Genomic DNA, 23,213 nt, shown 5'->3' on the forward strand with positions numbered 1-23,213 from the left:
AGTTGTCACACTTTATTCCATCTTCCTCTAGACCAATATTCCACCCTTGTCTCAAATTTTTGCCACTTCTCTGTCTATGTGGTGTTGATAATACCCAGCAACCCTATGGTTGGATCCCCAGTAACATTTCTTAGTTATCTCCAGGAAGACAGGAGGAGATACTTGAATGCACGACCATTTATCAGACTAAATGAGGGCAGGGAGCTTCATTAGAAGGCTCAGAGCTGACTTAAATTAATATTGCCCACTGTCACGTTTTACAAAGCTTTTTTTCCCTGAAACAATAGTCTGCATTGGGAATTCAGCCCTGAGATGTTCTGCAGCCAGGCATCAAACAGAGATTCAGGCATGACCAGGGCAGGGAGCAGCTCTAAGCCCAGCTCAGGGTGTTTGTGCTTCTCCTTTTTGCTGTGACCACAGCTCTGATCACCCTGTGAATCTCCTTGTGTCTGACCATATCCCTGCAATAATTGCAATAAAGGTCCAATCAGATGGATAAAACCTGCATGTTTGTTCACAGGAGCTTGGCCAGAGATAAACCTGGGCTTACCTGGCTTAAGAAAAGCTCTGCCACAGCTGAGCTCTTCTCCAGTGCTTGCCAGGGTGAAGCTGGGAGCATGGCAGGAGTGCAGAGGAAGAGAGTCACCCTCTCTAACCAGTGCATTTGAATTATGGGATGTGGAGCACGAAACTGGGCTCAGAATTGTTCAAAATATTCTGTTGGTTTGTTTTTTTTTTTTTTGCCACTTTGACCTGAGTTAATCAGAGGCAATCAAGTCAAGTGGCACTGATGAAACCCATATTCCTCTTTAATTCCTAGCCCAAATTATATCTGTCATTACTTTTTTTTTTTAACAATTTCCAGAAGAGCAGTTCACCCAGAGGGTGTGTAGAAACACGACAGTGACCAAGTTTCACTTCCCTTCTTGCTCTCTGCAACCCTCAGAGACATGCAGCGGGAAGCAGGAGTGGTGAAACACAACTCCTGGCCCTGCAGGAGGGTTCTGTCTCCAGGTTTCTCTCTCCATGCTCCTTTCTCCTGCACTCCTGGCCTCCTGAAGATGCCCAGAGGAGGAGCCCTTCCTGTGGGGATGCTCCTGGTGCTGCTGCAGCTGGCATTTGTCCCGTCCCCACTGGCAGGTTGCCTCCTGGATCCCTGTTTGGAGGTATGTGAGCTCTGAGTGAGCACAAAATCCTTCTGTTTCTCTCCCTTTTCTTGGGAGATTTGTGCCTCAAGCCTCTTAGGAAAGCCCAGCTTTTTTCCTTTTTTTTTTTATTTTTCCCAAGGTTGTTATCAAGGTGATTGAAGTATTTGAAGTAAATTCTAGTCTCTAAAATATCTGAGAACCAGAACCAGCAGCAAGAACTTTTTCTTCTTGTTGGCTTTCTGTACCTCTGAGGGTGCTGCAGTGCAATTATTGTAATAGATTATATTTCCCTTGGAATGCATCCAAATTTTGTCTAATTTCTACAAAACGCAGATTTTTGCCTGGTTTGTGCAGTAGAGTGATTTCACCAAGTACCTGACACAGGCCAGCTGCCTTTTGCAAAGTTTTGCTGACAATTATTTGTTTGCAGAATAACTTTGGTTCAAGCTGGTTATGTGAGGGGAGGAGAGCTGAGAGCTGCTCCTGGGCATGCAGTGCACCCACGAGTGTTTGTCCTGCTGGCTCTGGTTCATCTGTAACCTCAAGCAATGCTGTCCTGTAGTTTAGTCCCAGCTCCCATCAGCAAGAAATGCAGCTCTTCCTGGGGAGTAGGACTGGTTCTATTAGGAGAAAGAAAAAATGTTTAGGGTATGTAAGATTGTTTCCTAAAACTCAGGGCAGCTCCTCTAGAAATGAGCTGCACAGGGGGGTCATTCTGCTCCTGCACTCCTGACAGTGACATTTCCTGGCACTTCATGAAGAGCAGATGTTGACCATGATGGGATCTGTCTCTGTTACAGATCACCCCTAACACAACGTTCAGATGCTCGGGACTGAACATCTCTGGAGTTCCTGATGGAGTCCCAAACACCACCCAGAACCTGGACCTCAGTTTCAGCAATCTGAAATCACTGGGCTCAAATTATTTTGCATCAGTCCCTGAGCTGCAGTTTCTGGATCTTTCAAGGTAATGGGATTTATTATGTGGATACTGGTAAATTTTTCTTCCCCAGCTGGGTTACAATGGTGGCTTATTTTGGGGTCTAGTGGTCTTGGCTGCTTAGTTTTTTTTTCTTGTGACCTTGTCCCTGTGTCTGTCATTTTGCACATCCCCCTGGTGAAGCAATGAGCAGCTTTTAGTCCAGTCACTGAGTGCACACCCTCCACTCAGAGCTGGGTCTGTCAGTCTGATCTTGTAGGCTGGAATGTGAGAAGGAGGAGGAAGATGTTTCACTTGTCTGTGAACAAGAAAAATGTCAGACTTTTCACTGTTACAAAAACTCTGAAGTGGAACATCTTGGGTGAGCTGTTTTTCTAATCACAGTTTAAAAAAAAAATAACAACATGAAGGTACATTCATTTTCTAAAAGGCTGTTTTAAAATATCAACATATTCTCTTTTGCCTTCTCCTCACATATCTGGGGGAGGAGATGGGGGAGGCCTATTAGCAAATTTGAATTGATGTATAATTTCCATTGACTTCAGACAACAGCTTCTCTGGGTAAATTGTTTCACTGAGAAATGTCACTCAGCCCCGTCACAGCTCTAGCTCCAAAGTGGCTGAGTGGCAGAGCACATGTGCTGTGAGGCACTGCCTGGGTTATTAAACTAATTCTGCTGGGATTCACTGCAGAATGGATTTGGGCCTCAAATTCTGGATCTTCCCACATTAAACAAACCTTAGGGGGCCACGCTCATTTTCCCCTCTTCCTTTTCTCCTCCAGAGCCAGCACAGCCTGGGCTCTGCTCCCTCTGAGCCTTCACCAGACACAGCTGGGAGCTCTGCCACAGCTGCACTGCTCTGGGGCCAGTGGGGCTGCCCAGGTGTGGCTGAGGTGGCAGTCAGAGGGCTGGGGATGTGCAAGGTGCGAGGGAATGCTGGCTCTGGTTGGTTCTTCCATCAGTGATGGTCGTCACAATGTCACTTTGGCCTAAACTGATGGCCAGGATTCTGCTTTCCTGCTGCCTGCATGAATTTTTGATCTTCACCAGGTCCCTTGCTTTGAATTTAAGGTTGGAGAGGAGGAGGTGAGAGGAGGTCTCCTGCTGGAGGAGAGTTCCCTTTGCACATCCAGGGATGCTGGCTCTGCCCAGCACAGCAAACCCAAGCCAGCCCCCATATGAGGCTGAGCCTGGGGGTGTCCCAGCAGCACTCAGAGCACAAGGAAGGGACAGTGTTTCATGCATTTGTATTTTCTTTCCATGCCCAACAGGTGTCACATCCATTCGATAGAAGATAACTCCTTTATGGATCTCCATGGACTTTCCACCTTGGTTTTAACTGCCAATTCCCTCCAGCACCTGGGCAAAGCAGCTTTCCATGGCTTAACATCTCTGAAAAAATTGGTTCTGGTGGAAACCAACAGGACCTCTCTGTCCGAGCTGCCTATTGGCCACTTGCATACTCTGCAGGAGCTGAATTTAGGCCACAACAGCATTACTTCCTTGAAGCTTCCCCAGTATTTTGCCAACATGACCTCCCTCAGGCACTTGAGCTTCTTCTCTAACCAGATCACATCTATCTCCAGAGGAGACCTCGATGCCCTGAGGGAAGGGAGCAGGCTCAACCTCACCCTGGTGCTCTCCTTGAACAACATAAAATCCATAGAGCCGGGGGCCTTTGCAGGGATCCACCTTGCTGGGCTGGCTCTCAGGTCAGCTTTGGAGAGCTCCACCATGCAAACTTCTCTGCAGGGCCTGGCTGGTTTGCAGGTCAGCAGGCTCACCGTTGGGGCGTTCAGCGACCGCGACCGGCGGCAGGACTTCGAGAGGGGGCTCCTGGCTGGCCTGTGCCAGGTGCAGATGGAGGAGTTTGTCCTGATCTGCCTCAGGGGCTTTGAGGATGGCACAGACACTCTCTTTAACTGCATAGGCAACGTCTCCACCGTTCGCTTGGTGGACCTGGGGCTTGAGGAGATGTCACAAGTTCCTGTGGGGCTTAAAGTGAAGCGGCTGGAATGCAAGAAATGTGGTTTTGATGATGTGCCTGCCCTGAAGCTGTCACTTTTCAAGGAGCTGAGAGTGCTTCGAATCACCAAGAACAGAAGTCTCAGAACCTTCAAGCAGAAGTTTGAGGGTCTCAGTAACCTGGAGGTCATAGATTTGAGTGAGAACAGACTCACCTTCAGCAGCTGCTGTTCCCCTCAGTTTCGAAATTGTCCAAATTTGAAACACTTGAACTTAAGCTTCAATTCTAATATCAGATTGACTGGAGATTTCATTAATGTGGAGAATTTGTTATATTTGGACCTTCAGCACACAACCTTATTTGGTCCTGGCCTCTACCCTGTCTTTCAGTCCCTTCAGAGACTGATTTACCTTGATATCTCCTACACAAAAACAGAAATTAAATCCCAGTGTACATTTTGTGGCTTGAACTCTTTGCAAGTGCTCAAGATGGCAGGAAACTCCTTTGCAGACAATAAACTGGCAAACAACTTCAAAAACCTAAGCCACCTCCACACCTTGGATATTTCAAGCTGCAAACTAGAACATGTGGATCAAAGTACTTTTGATGCCCTGCCTGAGCTGAAAGAGCTAAACATCAGCAACAATAAGCTCCTGACCTTTGATCCTGGAGTCTACCAGCCACTCCAAGCCCTCAGAGTCCTGGATTTCAGCAGAAACCAGCTGACTGTTCTGTTGGACTCAGCCAGGGAAATCCTGCCTGACAGCCTGGTGCTGTTGGATATCTCTCAAAACCTGTTTGATTGCTCCTGTGTGTACCTGGACTTTCTGGAATGGATCAGGGAGAAGCAGGGGCTGCTGCAGAACAAGGAGCTGATGCTGTGTCGCACTCCCCCGTACGTGGCCAACGTGAGCCTGCCAAGCTTTGACCTGTCCTCCTGCCACATCCCTGCGGCCAAAATTTCCTCCTCAGTGGTTGTGTTGCTCTTTATAGTGGTGCTCCTCTTCCTGGTTTACAAGTACTACTTCCAGCTCTACTACTCCGTGGTGCTGCTCAGTGGGTGCAAACACTACGCGGAAAGAGGTGACACCTACGACGCCTTCGTCATCCACTCCAGCAAAGACCAGGAATGGGTGACAAAGGAGCTGGTGGAACCCTTGGAAGGAGGGAGACCCCCCTTCCACCTGTGTCTGTACAACAGGGATTTCCTGCCAGGGGTGCCCATTGTCACCAATATCATCCAGGAGGGATTTCTCAGCAGCAGGAATGTCATCGCTGTCATCTCCGCTGCCTTCCTGGAGAGCAAGTGGTGCAGCTTCGAGTTTGACATTGCCCAGTCCTGGCAGCTGGTGGAAGGGAAGGCTGGGATCATCATGATTGTGCTGGAAGATGTGAACAAGGTCCTGCTGAGGCAGAGGCTGGGGCTGTCTCGGTACCTGAGGAGGAACACCTACCTGGAGTGGAAAGACAAGGAAATAAGCAAGCACATCTTCTGGAGGCAGCTGACAGGAGTGCTGCTGGAAGGCAAAAATTGGAATCAGGAGGAGGCAAAACTCATGTGAAGAGAAAGAAGGGTTCTTCCTGCCCTGGCTGCCATCCTGGCCTGGCCTGATGGATGGTGCTCAGAAGCTGGTTCTTCTGTTGCTGTTCAGAGCGAGTGGATGGAGGCACTGCCACATCACTACAGAAATTCCTGCCTTGCTGGCCAGCTTCCCTCAAGGGAATTTGCAAGTTAAGGAGTGACAAGGGCCAGATGAGCTGCCTGAGCTCTGTGTTTGGCCATAGTTGTCACCCACAGGTGGCCCAGCAGCACCTCAGGTTTGGTGGGTGTAGGAACAGACCAGAGCTCTGACTGTCAGCTGGCAGCTTCTGAAACTGGATTTGGGTCCTGAGACCATTTCCTCAGAGGAACTTCAGAGTCTGGTGCTTTGTGTGGACCCCAGAATCTCAAAGGCAGAGTAAAGACACAGGATTTTCAGCTCTAAAAAACTTTGTGAAGCAGAAACAAGGTTTGGATTCTGAAAATCTTGTGCCTGTCTCTGAGGGTACCACGACTCAGAGCACAAACCTTCCAGGGAGCAGTGGGGCATCCTACAGCTCAACTGGCAGCTGCTCAGGAACCTGACTAGTTTTGTCATCAGGGACGGAGGTTTCTGTGGTTGGGAAGTTTGCCCAACATCTCTCTTTCAGTTTTCTTTAGACCAAGACCAAATATTGAAACCATCACCTGAAAATCTTATTATAGACAGATTATATAGCATTTGAGAGGGCATTTTGGAGGTTTTTTTGGGGGGACAAGAAATGTGTAACACCTCTAAACTGAAATATTTCTTTGCTCTCACTCCTTCTCCTCATCCAGTATTTGTGGGTATGTTCTGGGACTGCCCTAAGCAAGGAAAACTGAGCCTGAATGAAGTGTTCTGATGTTTGCAGCCAGCCAGTTCTAGATTAAGCTTTTTCACTCTCTGGACCAGCCTTAATTCACTGGTTGGAAGGTGCTGCAAGATCTGAAATGGGGTTCAGATCTGCCTGTCTGTTTCCCCAGGGATCATCCACCTGCTCTGGGTGGGGAGGTTTTGCTTTTGTTTCACTGAGAACATGCCTGGCATTTTGCAGGGAGAAGAGATAGAGGGGAAAAGTCTGGGTTAGCTGAACTAAGTGTACCCCAGCAGAGTCCTGAATCAAGGGAAGGAAAGTCTGAATGCCATGGAGAACTGCCACAGAGCACAGCAGTGATGGGTGGGATAGGGCATGGGCAGCAGTATTGCTCTCTTTTTGCCAAAGGCCTTGGTTGGGATCCATCACTGAATTACTCTGGTGTTAATCTTGCAAATCCTTCTATGATCAGGGATGTTCTGCAGAGGTAAAACAGAGGCAACTGAGTGGTGAGTCAGATCTGATATTTATCTGCTCTCTCCTCTGAGCACCAGGCAGGGACATTTCCATGGAAGCAGGATCAGGGATCAACATCAGGCATTGTTGGACAGAGAGGGGGAGAGCCAGTTCCAGGCCTTGTGCTGGCAAAAGTTGAATCACAGCTCCCTCCCTAAGTGCAGTGTCAGACAACACTACCAAACCCCCCCCCAGCCCTTCCTAAGCTTCTTTTGTGACCCAGGAGATGAAGATTTAATCAAACTACGCTTGATGCTGCATCCCTTTGCCCAGAGAGTTTGTTCTGCATCTGCTAAATCCTATTCCAGCAATTCCCAAATTGAAGTTCTCCTCACCTCTGCTGGCATTGATGGGTCCTGCAGACCTTCCTCCTCACCTTTCCACCCCCACCTTCCTCCTCTTCCTCCTCCAGGAGGCTGCTGGGGATGGTGGGGGACAGGGAACCTCGAGGTTCACTGCACTGAGGCCAAAGGAGAGCACAGTGGACAAAGCAAAGCTCAGCCTGAATTTCACGAAGTTAAACTGGGAAACAAAAGAGGAAAAATTAAAGAGAGTGGGAGTTCCTGCTCCTGAATTGAGCAGCACTGAAGGTGCATTTCTCCTTCACTCCTTCTCTCTGCGGCTCCTCTGCAAACAATTCAGTGGATGTGTATTTCTGGCACAAAGCACAGTCCTATGATTCTTGATTGTAATTATAACAATGAGTTTCAGAAAGCCTGCGAGTGGTTCTGGGCATTTATAAAAGGGATTTAGGACAGTATTGTTTAAAAAGTCAGTGGTTTTTTTTTGAATATCAAAGCAATTTTAGGAGAGCTGGAGTGATGCTGAGACGAGGCTCCCACCAGTACAATTTTAAAAGAAACTGGTCACTTGTTTTTCTCTTCCTATTCAGAGTCTCCACAGCAGACATGAATACCTGAGTTACCCCTGGCTTCCTTATTGTCCAAGAAAAAGCCACAGAACCCATCACGACTTCAGCTGCCCCTCTGTAATTCTGTGACCAGCCCAGGCAGTGCTGAGGTTTGTGAGCCCAAGATGGACAAGGCTCTGTGAAGGATTGTATTTTCACTGTTTACCCAGCAGGGAAACTGCAGATCTTTTTTCTGGAAGACTCAAACCAGCTTTCCTCAATAGTATAAATGGGAGAATGTTGTGGCTCACACAGAAACAGACATGCACTCATTTGTCTTATTGTAGGAAGCAAATGTCCAGAGGAAAACTCAACATTCTCATGTTCCCAAGCTGCTGGCATGCACTGTTTGGAACTGCAGCAAGTGGCTTTGATAGGATTTACTCACTGAGTGAAAAAATGAGCAGCCAAGCAAACACCCCTGCAGGTCTGCATTCATCTCTCATGTAAATGTCTGAAAACATTCCAGTTATTAAAGCCCCTCTTTTGCCCAGGTCATAAAAACAGATGGAGACAAAGCTCCAAAGGGCTGTTGCATCCAAGCTACTCCATTTGCAGTGGGGGCATGCCCTGATTTCACTCTGAGCTTCATTTAACCCATGCAAACTGCCAGGGGAGCTGCAGCTCTGCACCTCCTTGCCTTGTGTGGGGTGCTCTGAGCAGAGCATCCCCTCATGAGTGTGATTGCCTTGGTGCTCTGCTGGAATCCAAAATGCAGGGAATGCTCACCACTTTGGGCCTGTAAAAAGCTTAGAATTAAACCCAGGATTTGATCTGAGACCTTGGAAAAGGCTCCCAAACTGAGGTGCTGGAAACAAGAATGTGGGTTTGTAGTTTAAAGCAGAGACACGTTAAGCTAAGTGGAGGAAAGTTTAGAGTTTCAGAGTTTAAGATATGGAAAAAAATACAAGTAGTTACAGAGGTAAACAAGGAGTTCAGAATGCAGTGCTGTGGGTTTGTGTGCCATAACAGGATTGGCTAAGAAAGCTCCCGCTGTAGGATGAGTCCATAAGACAAAATATTTAAGGATTGGGTCAAAAGCATAAATAACCTTGTTGGCAGTGTTTTATTGGTCAATAAATCCTTAAAGGATCTTGTAACTAGGGGGTCTTGTGACCTTCTGAGCCATGGGGTAAAGATGTGAGCTGAGCTCACCCTTCCTGCCTGTGTAGAAGAACAATAAACCACATCATCCAAAACAATTCAGAGGTCCCATCTCAAACTCCTTCAAAGTTCCTTCAAAAACTCCCCCCAGTGCTCCCCACGCTGCAGCAGCTGGGAAAGCTGGAAACCAGAGCCATGTGCAGCCCTTCCCACCTGGATCTGGATCTGGCTGCAGGAGCAGCACTGCAGGAATCCTCCCCTGAGCAGGAACACAGGTTTGCAGTGTCACTGAAAACCCCAGCAGAACAAGGAAAAGCAGCTGCTTTCCCTGGGCCCACCGGTACCTGACAGGAACGGGGTTGAAACTTCTCAGGGAGAGCGTTTGTCCCCTGGGAAATGCTATTTTGTCTGTGGTTTCTGCAATTTAATGAGGCAGCCGGGTGAATCTATGGAATGGGAATTGTCACAGCAGAGTTTCTGGTTTGTTGTTGCATGTAAGTTTGGAACAGATATTTTTTATGGACACAGTGATTTTGAAAAAAATGGTTTGGAGGGGCTGAAAAAGGGTTTTCTAATAAAAGTTAAATTGCTCCACAATGTAATTTAAAAAAATGTCTGCTTAGGCTTATGCTGTTGTTTTTCAGAGTACCTTTTCATTTTAAAATTAGTTTCTATGTACACAATCTGAGTAGCCTCCCAAAGCAATAACAAGATGTAAAGATGGTTTCCACACACCCAAAATAAAAAACTTGGACTTTATTTTGGGGGATTTTTTTGTTTGCTTTGGTTTATTTGTTTGGTGGTTTTGAGGTTTTTGGGGTCTTTTTTTGGGGGTTTTGGGTTTTTTTGAGGTTGTTTTGTTTTGTTGGGGGTTTTTTTGGGTTTTGGGGTTTTTTTTTGATTTTTTGGGGTTTTTTTGTAACGTGCTGGAAACTATGTTTGGCAAAATGGAAATTCCTCTTCCATGACAGCTCTTCCCCGACCCTCTCAGAGTGAAACCTTCACCTGCCTGTCCCCCATGTGCAGTTCAGGCAGCAAAAACCAGTGAGGAGCCCCTGGAATGAATTTCACTAAGTGCCTTTTGCAAAACATCTCGAGTAGGTGCAGTGGATCGATAGGACCTGCCTGAGAGCAGCTGAACAGGGGAGGAAAGAAGCAATTCCTTAATAAGTTGTTCCTTGCCATCCCCAGCTCAGGCTGGGAATGGGGACAAACGACAGCAAAGCACGATTTGCAGAGAGGAGCCCATCTGCCAGGAGCTCTCACCTTCCTCAGCCTCAAGGTCACCCAGAGGGCACAGTCAATAATTCACCATCCCAGACCTCACTGTGCTGCTCTGAACACACAGAGGAACACCTGAATGTCACCATGATATTTTCTGAAAAATCCCTTCTCCAGGATTTCTTCTCCTGGGAAGCTTCAGCTTCTCCCTGTTTTGCTGCTTTGGAATGTGATTTGGAGAATTGTTTACCCAGCATGTGAATTGTTTCTAAGTAATGATCAATCGTGGTCCAGCTGTGTCAGGACTCTCTGGGTCAGTCATGAGTTTTTATTATTCATTCTTGTTTAGCCTTCTGATGTCTACTTTCTCTTTCTTTAGTATAGTTTGAGTATAGCATTCATATCATATCATATCATATCATATCATATCATATCATATCATAAATCAGCCTTCTGAGAACGTGGAGTCAAATTCTCATCTCTCACTTTGTCCTCACAAAGACACACCTGAAAAGCAAGAAAAAGGAAGACAATGAAGAGGGAAGGTATAAGTGCAGGATCTCAGGGTGGGAAAGAGGCCACAGTTCACCTGGGTGGGTCCCAGATGCTGGAGGGGGCTTGGTCCCAGGGTTTCCAGCACTAACCAAAGCTCCCACATGCAGAAGGTTGGTGGGGAGTCTGTCAGTGCTGCTTTTTTTGCATAATGACAATCAGAGGGATGGGAATGAGCATTGCATGGGTACCAGACATGTTTGGAAGGGGACAGGATGGAGCCCTTGGGGTCCAGCTAGGACAGGTGACTGGGATGAAAGAACCTCAGCATCTCTGGAAGGCACAAGAAGCCCAGCCCAGACCTGCCTTTGTGCCTGCCAGCCTACCCAAAATACAGAGGGAGTGACCAAAGCCGTGACCAAGTCTACAAATCAAACAGCAGGGAGAGGATATTCAAACCCCACACTTCCAAAATCCTTCCGCCAGAGCTGTTCAAAATACATTTATTATTGGTGATGGGGAGATGCTCAGCTGAGGTAAAGGGGCACCCCATGGGACTGGGGCCCAGGGCCCTCCAGGCAGAGGATTTTCAAGGATAACAACTGCAGCTTCCCTGCCTGCAGCTCCTTCAACCCTTATCGTCGCATCTTGAGTACTTCTACCAAATAACAATAGGGGATTGTTAGGCAAAAGAGATTTAATTGCAGCCTACACTCCCTGAGAGGGTAAGATCGGCTTTTCTCCAGATCTAATCTTCATCCTTCATCTTTTCTTCTCTCCCTTCCCTCTCCAGGAAGTTTCTCTTCTCTGTCTTTCCCAGCCAGCAGCAAGTGACCAACCTAAAACGTAAGACAGAGGGAGGGGTGTCCTTGTCACTTCTACTTTTTCTACATTTTTGAATAGCCTTTAAATCCTTTGGAGTGTTATGTCCCACAAGAAAGGATTAGCAGTAATTCCCCTGCCATCTCTTGCTTCCAACGCTCTGACAATTCATTCTCCTGAGATCCCCTAAACTCACCGCTGAATTCATTAACCAGAGGACACCGAGTGGGCTTGGGGAGGGTGACATCCCGTGTCCCCCCTCCCTTCAGCCTCCTGCTCCAGCTGAGCACACCCACACATCCCCCACAGGCTCCTGGACCCTTAGTGACCCAAACCAACCCCAAACTTGCTCGATGTGGGATGCTCTGAGTGGTTCATCACCCCCCTGGAATTCCCTCTCCTCTCCATGTCTCACCATGGATGTGGTGGCAGCCTGTGCCCCTGCCCTGCTCCCGCTCTGCAATCCCTCTGTTTTCTTTTCCCAGTTTGCTGGAAGGGCTCTGTGCCACCCCTGCCTGGCTCTGGATGCTGCCAGGCCCCTCAGATGATGAATGCTGCCTGTTATCTCTGCCCTGCTTTGCTTTCCTGGGGGTGAAATGGGGTTCACAACCTGCACACTGTGATTTACAGGAGTGCAGCACCAACAGACAGACAGAGTCTAGATCAGAGCCCATGAAAAGGCACTTTCTATTCCTCATCTCCATTTCTTTTGGCCTGGGATTTTGCAATCCTCCTCTCAAGCTCTCCTCCAGGCCAGCAGATGTCTGTCTGAGGCCAGAGCCCTCCATCTCCTTTCCTGCCACTGGTTCTATTTGTGGTCACTTAAGTTTTCTTTCTTTAGGGGAAATAAGTGCACTGAGAGTAGCACAAAGAGCAGTATTTGGTCCCCAAGCCCCTCTTTGCAGTTCTGTTCAGCAGATATTTCTTCCTGCCATCTCTTCCCTCATACTGTAAATATTAAAATAAGCTGTTAATAAGAAAACCCACAGGCTTCCCCCTCTCAGCTCCTCCTGAGATTGTGGACAACATCCTTCTGTCCTGCCTGGGCTCAGCAGCTTTCAGTTCCACACCTCCTGCCCCTCCAGCAGCCTGGATTTTGCTGGATGCTGAGCAGCCAGCCCCACTCTCTGCTCTGCTGCTCCCCAGCTCTCAGTGCCCCAGCGAGAGCAGGTGGGTGACAGGATTCACCCCTCAGCCTCAGCCAGAAACTGATGGGAATTACAGGATGTCTGCCTGCCAAAAGGGCCCTGCTGAGAAGCCAACCTCTGCCCTGGCTGGGGTGATGGCCACAGGGGTCCCCTGGGTGATGGGGAGGTGCTGTGGGCTCTGGAGGTGCCCTCCTGTCACCTCTGGGGCAGTGACAGGGAGAGAAGGATGACAAAATGCTGGCACTGAAGCCTGGGCCAAATGTGTGAAGTTTCTTGCCCTCCTTGATAGCCATTTCTCCTGGAAAAATAAAAGAATGTTTTATAAAGAGCATCATGAAAGCAAAGTATATCATGATTTCAGAGTGAGCCGACAGCAAGAGAGATAGGAGCATCCCCTTGGATTTGCCTGCCTGAGGTTATTTACCTCAGGAAGCTCCTGAATAAAAGATACAAAAATACAGCAGAAAGTAGTATTATTTGCTCATTTCAAAGCATGATGGGAGGCAGAAAAACATTATAAGGGGTATCTTTGAGTCTTGCCAGCCTGGATTTGTCAGGGCAGCGTTTTCATGGAGCGCTCTCCGGGTGACCCAGTTTCTGAGACACAGACACAGACACACACACGTCCACACACACAGAGCCTAGCCACAATCCACAATACAAAGGAGATTTTGATGCAAAGTGGAGCTGACAGAGAAGTGGAAGAAGTATCTGCTTCTTTTTTTTTTTCTTTTTTTTTTTTTTTCCCATCCAGTGCCAAGCCAAGATTACAGTCAAGGTGGTTTCAACCTTCAGCAAGGACTGATGTTACCCTGGGTTCTGCTTTTAATGACATTTAGCAAAAAGCAGCAGCTCGGGGAGGGGGAACAAGGGTTTTCTTTTCAGGAGGAATTTACTTGGGCTGTCAGGATTAAAGGCATGGAGTGAATGCATATGGGGCTGCAAAGGGGGCTTAATGGCTTTGCTGCTGGTGAGGACAGCACAGCTCTGAGACAGGGGGTGCCAGGCCTGTCAGGCAGCTGATAAAATATCTGTGGGCGTGGAAGGGTGCCTTGAAGAGATGCCATGGCAATGTGGTCACGCTGGGGTGACTGTCACCTGTGCTTTCCTGGCTGTGGTGACATGAGGGTGTCGTTATGTAGAAATAATCTCTGATTCTGAAAATATCCCCCCGTGTCAAAACCCAGGAAATTCCTCTGGCTGCCCTGGAGGGTTTGAGACCCTGCCCAGGGGGCTCAGAGACCTCAGCACAGAGCCCAAGACCCCTGTGCCCTTGATTTAGCCCTTGGAAAAAATAATTACCAACCTTATATGAAGGATTGCAAGCCACAAAAGTTTAAGTAGAATGATAGGGAATTCATCACAGGGTGAAAAATAGATTTTTGAGGTTTTTAGAATGGGGGCTTGGGGTCCCAAGATGGAGGAATCTGGGTGTGTCCAGCCTTTCTCCTTCTTCTTGGCCTCTGTCTTCTGGGTGATGGTGGCACTTTTGGATTGGTTTAAGGTAGAAACTCACTGTCTAACATAGGTGATGGGTATTGGGAAGTTATGGTGAATATTGTACATGTAGCACTTAGTATAAAAAGAGGGCTGCTCAGCAGGACAGACAGACACACTCTGCCTGCCCCCAGGGTGGTGTTATCTTTTTATACTAAAAACTATGTGTAAATTATTTACCATAACTTCCCAATACCCATCACCTATGTCAGACAGTGAGTTTCTACCTTAAACCAATACAAAAGTGCCAACATCACCCAGAAAATGGAGGCCAAGAAGAAGAAGGAGGAAGGCTGGACACTCCCAGATCCCTCCATTTGCCCCCTGAACCTCCATTCTAAAAACCCTCAAAAATCTATTTTTCTCCCCATGACAAACCAATTATTATTCTTGTTAGACTTTTGTGGCTTGCAGATCCTCATATAAGGTTGTTAATTTTTTCCATGGGTCATTACCAAAGTCACAGGTGTCTTTGGGCTCTGTGCCAGGGTCTCTGAGCCCCCTGGCAGGGATTTGGGCAATCCAGGACAGCCAGAGGGATGTCCTGAATTCCGACACTCAGTGATGGGTGCAGAGGGATGTCCTGGATTCCAACACTCAGTGATGGGTGCGGAGGGATGTCCTGGATTCCAACACTCAGTTATGGGTGCAGAGCCACACCATGGCAAGCAGTGGGGAAATGCAGCCTTGAGCTCCAATTCCTCTGCTGGGATGGGAAGTCCTCTCCCCCCTCCAGCTGGAGGGGACAGCACCAGCCCAGGGACCCTCTGCCCTGTGGGATGAACACCCTGGGGGCTCAGGGCAGAAGCACCAGGCTGCTCCCCGTGCCTGGGTGTGATGGAGCAGTGACAGCTCCATGTTTGGTGGCTGCTCTTTGCATCTGTTGTCCCAACACGGCTGGGGGAAGTGGCAGCAATGTGTGTCCCCCTGACACCCGGAGAATAAAGCGATATTGCTGTGAAAATGAGGCTGCTGCTGCACAGCTCAACTCTGAACCTTCCCTCTGCCAAGCAGCTATGATTAGAATCTCATCTCGCTCTCTGTTGCACAGCACCTGCAGAAGAAAATCCCACCCAGCAGCACAGAACTATTTTTAAAGGCCTTTTTCCAACAGGCTGGGAAAGGGGGAGGGTGAGAATCCTGCTGGTACCGTGGAATTCTTTCAACCCCCCCTTGCAGAAGGGCATGGAGCTAGACTTGGGGAATGTGAGTCTGAGAAAGGAAGAGGCAGAATCTTCTTGCCAAGTCTGAAGCTTGTGCCAGCTCCTTGCCTTGGGAGGCTGAATTTCAGCATCTTCTGGCTCTGTTGAGGGATTTTTTTTTTCAGATTTGCTGTACCTGACCCAGTGAGACACCTCCAGCTGTCAGAAATTTGCTGAGAGAGATTAGTGTGCTTTGAAAAGAGGGGCACAGGGGTCCTTGGCAGGGGAATTGTGGGCAGGAATGTACCCCAGGGCTGTGGGAAGGGGTTGCCTGCAGCTTCTGGGCACCACGGAGTAGGAGGTGGGGGAAGCAAACAGGCAGAGAAGACCAAGAGGCTGAAAGAGTCAAGTCCTTGGGGTGTGGGATATGATGAGCTGTGAGTTCTGGGCTGTCAGTGCCAAAAGGGTTTATTCACCTGTGTTTTGGAGGTGAATAAATGCACCAAGAAGCCTCAGAAGTGTCTGGGGATGCAAAGGGAGTGAGAAGTGTGGGCTGGTGGAAGCAAAGCCCCACTGTCCTCTTGATATGCTGCTCATGGATGGGGTTTGACTCTGTTCAAACATAATTTGCTCTCCCTCACTGAATGGAACCAGGGAAGTGTATTACATTTATCTGTGTAAAACAAGGGGCTTTGGAAGCAGTGGAACAGAGGAATTCTGGTTTTCCACAGTCATCTCCCGTGTGGATTCTCTGGCTGAGCTCAAACCACACCCTGGGAGTGGGATGGAAAATGGAAGGGCAATGGCAGAAAGTGCTCATTTGAGAATATCCTCCTTTAGAAAGCTTGTTAGGACTTCATTCCTCAGGGATGCCTCTTCTTCCCTCAAATCTGATTGCAGGCCAGCAGGTTTGGACAGCCACCATGCAGTGCCCATGGGGCAACAAGCCCAACCTGGTAAACCTTCTTTCCATGGGGAATTATTTAAAAAAAAACCCCAAAACCCAGAACTGGCCTGAAATCCCTACATATTATTTGTTATTACACCCCACAGAGTCTGACCCACATATCTGTGCTTTTCACACTGGCACTTAGCACCAGGGCTGTGGAGCTGGAATGGAGCTTGGCATTAACCTGAGCAAAAGTCCCACCTAGGAGGTACCATGGACCACACAGGCTGCAGGTGGAGCATGCAGCATTGAATTGATGTACCCAGCCACAAAACCACTTCCCATTTTGTATAATACAGGCCAACAGGGATTTGAGAAATGTTCCTTTTCTGTATAGAAAGACTATTTTTAAAATTGAACAGTAAGTTAGTCCTCTATTGACTTTCAATTTTCCATCCTCTCCCATTTCCATAGCAACTCTGGCCATTTATGCATTTATCTTCATATTTAACTTTCCTCTCTCATACAATTTCAAGTGGACTCAAGTGCTACAAAAAGGGTTAAACCAGTCTTTCAAACACCTCCCTGTTTTGAAGCAATTACTTGAAAATACATATATGTATGTATATTTATATAGACACTAGGTTAAATTGACAAGTTTGTGGTTTAATGAGAAGTGTCGCTGGAATATTTGCCCTGAAAAACCCTTCAGGGCAATAACAAGAAGGAGTCACAGCCTCTCTCCTCTTCTCCTCTCACCTTTCCTTGTGTTATGGCTGTGTTCAAAATTCTCCTCTGGAATCTAAACTTGTGTGGGATTGGCTGAGCTCAGGATTTGGCAATTTGGGCTGGTTTTCATCTTCTTCTTTTTTTTTCCTTTTTTGAAGTATTTGTATGTGTATTTGGGAACAGTCAGGAGGCAGCAGCCCTGCACAAATTTTGTGCTTCTGGGCTTGGGGCAGAGATGTGAGCTCACCATAACCACTGACAGTGCACTGATAGAGTTGTCCCAAGGATCTGGAGGGGTTTGGGTGGGAATTCAGGGACTTCTCTGGGACTTTGGTGTCCAGGAGAGCAGCCAGGCAAGAGGCAGCCTTGGGGAATGTCCGTGCCTGACACCAGAGAGCCCCTCCAAGCAGGCTGAGCTCCTTGGAGAGCAAATTGGGCTTGAAGTCTTGGTACTGTCTGCATGAGGCACTGGGAAGAAAGCTTTGAGGTCAATAATTCTCTTCTAAGTCCACACTTGAAATTCCCTCCTTCTATTTTCACATAGTGTTTTGCAGTGGTTTTTTTTGCAGTGTTTTTAGCTGTAAACTCATGTGGGATTTTCATGCTGGGATTCTCTTGACTTTCAATTTCCATGTTATTCTGCCGCTCCTTTAGTGCCTTCCCAGCCCTCATCCATCCAAGTGATTATTTTTACAGGGGAAAAATATCCTCCAAGAAAACATGGATGGATTAATTTCAGCACAGAAAAAATGGGACATGTTTCCCTGGAGTGCTGGTGACACATTCCAGGGGAGCACAAGGTGACCAGGCTGTTTTGGGACAGCTCTGTCACCGTGGCTCTGTTCACTCACAACCTGCACAAGGACCTGCCCAACTGACCAAGGTGCTGAAGTGCCAAAGGCATTTTTAAATTTTTAATTTAACGGGCCCAAGAGCCTAAATCTCATTGACTTTCAAATTGACTGTGCAGATCAATGCACAATGCCCTGACAAGGCAGGATGGTTTCCTACAGAATGTCCTCCTGCACCACCCTCATTCTGCTCCAGCACCTTGGGATTCAGGGCTGATCTTCTCCTACTGGGGGATTTCTGCTGAGTCCTACAGCCACAGCTTCCAGTTGTTTTGTGCAAGGGTATGAGTAAGCAACTGGTGGAACTGTTGAAGTTATTTAAGTGCCTAATTCCCGTTGAAACCTGCTTAGATGCTCTTGAAAATCCTATTAGAGCACCTGCCTGCACCTTTAAGCACCTAAACACCTTTGAAAATGCATTCTTTGATCATTTAGGGATTGAAGGGCAGAGTTTCCACAGGATTTGTGCTCCTAACTCACTTGCTGCTCCAGAAAGAAATCTCTGGTTTTGTCTGTGTGGTGCTGATGTCCCATGTCACCTTCCCCTTTCATTGCATCACTTGTGTTGTTCCTTGGGGAAGGACTCTAAATAATTCCTCCCCCTGCCTTACTGTTGACACCTTCCTGAGTATTTGCAGGGCATTATTAAATCACCTCTTTACTCATCCTTTATCTGAGCTGTACATAATTAGTTCCTTTAATCTTTCTTCATAGGTCAATCCTTCTAAACCCTTAATCATCTTTATCTCCTTTTGCTGGAGCCCCTCCAATTTGCTGACAATTTTTTTTTCTTCTTCATTTTATTTTGCATCAAGGAACAACAAAACCTCCAAGTTCCAAGGGTTCTCTGGGCTCACTGATGGCAGTGTGGGGCTGTGCCTTTCCCTGTGCCCCTTTCTGCTTCTGGCCCAGCCTGGGGAACAAAACTGATGCTGGGAGGGAGAAAACCATCCCTGCCCCATCCCTGGAAGAGTCCAAGGTGAGGTTAGGCAGGGCTTGGAGCAACCTGGGGTAGTGGAAGGTGTCCCTGCCATGGCAGGGGTGGGATGAGAACAGCACAACCTGTTTTGCTTGGCTTGCAAAAATCCTCCTTCTGTGCTTCACATTTTTAAAAAGTCTTTTATTTAGATTATATTTGTCCTCGATTCTTTACTCCAAGGCTCTGAGAACACTTCTCAACTGCTGCCATGATCATCTTCACAAATTCCTTGGCTGGCACCAGCAGGATGAGGAAACTGAAGCACCACAGAAGGGATGGAAGGCAGAGCCCTGATCCCCAGCCTGGCAGCAGCTGTGGCCCTGCTCTGTCTGCAGGCACAGACCCCAAAAAGAGCAGAATTCCTGGGGGAGCAGAAGGGATCTGAGACCACTTGGAGTATATTTAGCAGTGCTTTTCTTGGTTTTCTTCTCCAAACAAACACTTGCACGGCTTCTTCACAGGCTGCTCCCTGGCACACACTGACAGTGTTCTATCCAACCACCTTAAGCACATGTAGCTCTGGGTAAAACAGTGGTGGCCTATTCTTGAAGAAACTAGCTTGTTTATAAGAGACAAAGCACAGAGCACTATTCATACTTAACTTTCTAAATATTTACTTAAAATAAACTTTTTGCAGCTTAGAAAGCCAAACTACACAGCTCTATTGTTCTATCTCCCATGTCTTTGCTACAGCTTAGATATTTTTTCGGCTGTTTTAGCACTTCACAATTCTGCTGTATCTGAGACCTTTTTACCTGTATCTGCTGTATCTGTCTTTTTACCACCTTCCTAAAACTCTGATTTTATGGATTCCCACAGTGGGAAGGATCAGGCTGTGGAAACGGACAGGTGGGGTTAACAGAGACTGTCCCTGTGCTGAGAGGTGTCCACTCCTGCAGAACAAGGATGGAAAGCTGCATGTTTATGCAAGTGCTCCAGGAGATGGTGGGGGAGCTGCTGACAGGGAACTTTCTGCTTGACAGGGATGTGAAAAACTCAATCAAGGCAGCAAGAGTCACCCTGGAGCTCAGGCAGGGGCAATGTCACCCTAGAGAGGAGATGAGAAGTAGCTGTGGCGTTGCCATCCCTTTCTTGTGTTGCTCTCAAAGCCCTCTCTTTGAGGGAGCCCACTCTTCCCTCCGCTCTTCCCTCCACTCTTCCCTCCACTCTTCCCTGCTCCCTGGCACCAGCATTGGACAGCCCAGGGGTGCTCCCAGCGCCCTTCAGCACTGGGAATTCCTAAAGCTGAACAAGGCTGCTAAAAAAGCAGACCTCCAGGCCATTCCAGTCTAGGAGCCACGTTGTTCCTGCCCCTGTTCCTGGAGCAAGGGGAGGTGAGCTCTGCCTGTGTCACATCCTTGCAATGACTTTTCTGGAGCCCCATCCATCCACCTCCTGCTGCTTGGAATTGCTGCAGCCATTTCCAGCCCTCCCTGAGCTCTGCTGTTTCCAGATGGGATATGAGGCTCCCTGGGAGTGCAGCTGTAAATATGTGCAGAAATGCCACCCAGGCACTGCAGGAGCAGCACTGCCACCAGCTCTGCCTGGCTCCTGCTCTGCAGTCAGGAGGGGCTGGGGCTCCCTGAGGGCTCCAGAATCAGCAGAGCTTTGCAGCTGCTCCATTAGCAAAGGCTGCACTCTGTAGGATCACAGAGTTGGGGTTGGAAGGGACTTTAAGGATCTTCTTGTTCCATCCCCTGCCATGGCAGGGACACCTTCCACTACCCCAGGTTGCTCCAAGCCCTTCTCCAACCTGGATGTTTTAAAAATAGGGGTGAATAGGGGAAGTCAGTAACTCTATTTCTTTGCAACCTGGGAAACAAATTTATTTTAATGCAAAACTTGCCACACTTAATAATTACTCAGAGGATGGATTTGTCAGTAGAAAGATCTTCCCTCCCCTTCCCTTCCCTTCCCTTCCCTTCCCTTCCCTTCCCTTCCCTTCCCTTCCCTTCCCTTCCCTTCCCTTCCCTTCCCTTCCCTTCCCTTCCCTTCCCTTCCCTTCCCTTCCCTTCCCTTCCCTTCCCTTCCCTTCCCTTCCCTTCCCTTCCCTTCCCTTCCCTTCCCTTCCCTTCTTTTCCTGTACTTGTCATTAATTAATTTATTTTTCTTTAGGTCCCAAACATATTCCCATCCCTCCTGGAGCTGCATTTCATTACACATCAAATGGATGAATGGATGGAATAATTGACAAAAAATTTAAAACTAATTAAAAAAGTATAAAAGGAAAAGCCTAGCTGGCCACATCCTGAAGGACAGAGGGATGTCTGTCTTTTTTTTTTTTCCTTTCTCCTTTTTTCTTTTCCCCTTTTCTTTGTTTACCAAAAGTACCTCCAGGGCTAATGGCATTTTCTTTGGCCGCTGGGAGCAGAGGAAGATAGAAGTCTGAAATATGAAAGCTTTTCTCTTGGTTATTAACAACTTTGGATCACTCTAGTTAACTCTCAGTCTCAGTTCAAAGCAGAGCTAAAATCTAAAAGGCTGGTTCTGTTTTTTCTCTGAGAAAAACTACATTACTATAAATGATTGCTTATCCCAGAAGTAAACATAGAGGCTTAAAATTCCTTGTCCTGGTATGAAAAAAGTCAAAATCACTGAGACTTTTGTGAGCTGTGACAAAAAATAAAAATAAAAATAAATAGTCTGCAATACTTCATTTTGATGACATCAAAGTGTTTCATGCATGACCTGTTTTTCATTTTTAAAATATATTTTTATTGTAATCAGCTTAAGTCTGAAAAGAAAATGACTTTGAATAAAAAGTGGAAATAAGTTGTCTTTTTTTTTTTTTTTCCCAGCAGAAGAAATTCATCAAACTGGGTCTCTTTCTTCCAAGAGTTTCAGCAAAGATGAATCTGCCTTTTCCAAGCTGTGAGATATCTTAACAAGATATTCCTGCCTGGCTCTTGCTGTTGCAGTAATAGTGAGTTTCCTGGAATGCTAATGCCTGCTGATGGCAGTGCAGGTGACAGAAATTCTGGGACAAGTAGGGTTCAAAATGTAAAATGGAAGTCTTAAGGAGCCAGGGGTGACAAGGATTTCTGCCTTTCCCAAACTCTGAGGTCCTGGAGGTCTTAACCAATCCTAAAATTAAGGGATGGGTGTGTAAATGCTGTTGGTCAGGCTCTGGGATTCCCAGCTTGCCTGTTCAGGTGCAAGCAGGAAATTTCTCATGAATGGCCCTTGATGTGTTATTTTGGTGTTCCCCCTTAGGATATTAAGGGGGAAATTTGGGCAAATTAACAAATTACCTTTAGCTTCTGAAAAAAATCAGTGATTTCTCTTTGGGCTGACTGGATTTTGGCCTTACCTCCACAACAATTGTTTGGCTCAGGCAGCAGCTCCTGAGGAGAAGTGCCAGCATGGGAAAGCAGGAAGGAGATTTTGCTAAATCCTGGTGTTTCTGTAAGGAACCATCCTGCTCCTGGGCCTTGCCCACCTCCCCAACAGCAGGGACTAATGGGGATGGAAAAGCAAAATATTAATTCAGTGTTAGGAGGATAACAGGTTTGGGGTTTTTTACCTCCCAGCTGATTGTATCACAACTTAATTTAAAAAATAAAAAGCACAGCTTGGCTAGGAGCCTCTCCAAAGTTCAGAGATTACTTGATGCCCTAATCTTTGCTCTTCTGACCAGAATTTGTTCCACAATCACGAGCTGCTCCTTTAATCCCCCTTGGATGTAGGTTCTTCAGGAGTAGAATGAGTATTCAAAACACCCCTGGAGTGAACCTGTCCATCCAAATGGTGATCAAAGATTTTATCACTCCAGAACCAAGTGGATGCAGAGATTGAACTGATTGGAGGAGCAGACTAATTTCTAAATTATCCTCTTCTTCCAAGCTTCAGATGTCCCAGGTGCATCAGCTTTAGATTTCATGAACTTGAGCCTTGGCAAAGTGGACAAATAGGGTAAGAGACTCTTTCCCCAGAGGGCATTTCATCAGGTGCTTCATCCTGGCCATCACAGATGTTCTTGTACCCAGCATCTGCAACAGGAGCATTTATCCAGGGTTAATACATCCATTTTTAACTCTGGTTGAGTTTGTGGATAATCTAGGTGAAGTGTTTTTTTTTTTTTAAGATGGGATGAAAGAACCCCAAAAGGTTTGACAGGGAATTAACTTCAACTCAAGAGAAGGGCAGTGCTAGGAATAGGATGGAGGATGGTCTCTGGGGAGGTGAGAAAATAGAAAGGAGAGGAAAAAGGCAGATTCTTAAGGGGATGAGGCCTTGGCCTCAGCTATGGAAACAGGTAATTTCCCAGTACAGATAGATAATAGGGATGAGGATTCAGGGAATGTGGCACTGGGGTCTGGTGAGATTCAGCCTGGCAAGCTCACACTACTGGAGAGATCACAAATGCTCTCCCTCCCCTCCTCGCCTTCGCCTTCACCAAAGTTTAAAGTTTACCTGCTAATTCCCTTATCAGAAGTTTGTGCTGAGAACTCTTATCTGGATTTTACAGGCAGCTCCTGGCA

General features: G+C 47.2%; 1 protein-coding gene across 1 annotated transcript; it reads left to right on the top strand.

Annotated features, from left to right (window-relative positions):
* Positions 1-1,061: 1,061 nt before the first annotated feature.
* Positions 1,062-5,618, top strand: TLR4 (toll like receptor 4; the record flags this gene model as incomplete). Its single annotated transcript, XM_084219722.1, has 3 exons — positions 1,062-1,166; positions 1,949-2,115; positions 3,362-5,618. 3 exons carry the CDS (start codon positions 1,062-1,064, stop codon positions 5,616-5,618), a joined length of 2,529 nt encoding a protein of 842 aa, XP_084075848.1.
* Positions 5,619-23,213: the final 17,595 nt, after the last annotated feature.

The sequence above is a fragment of the Fringilla coelebs genome, assembly GCF_963513975.1.
Source record: "Fringilla coelebs genome assembly, chromosome: 21".
NCBI lineage: Eukaryota > Metazoa > Chordata > Aves > Passeriformes > Fringillidae > Fringilla > Fringilla coelebs.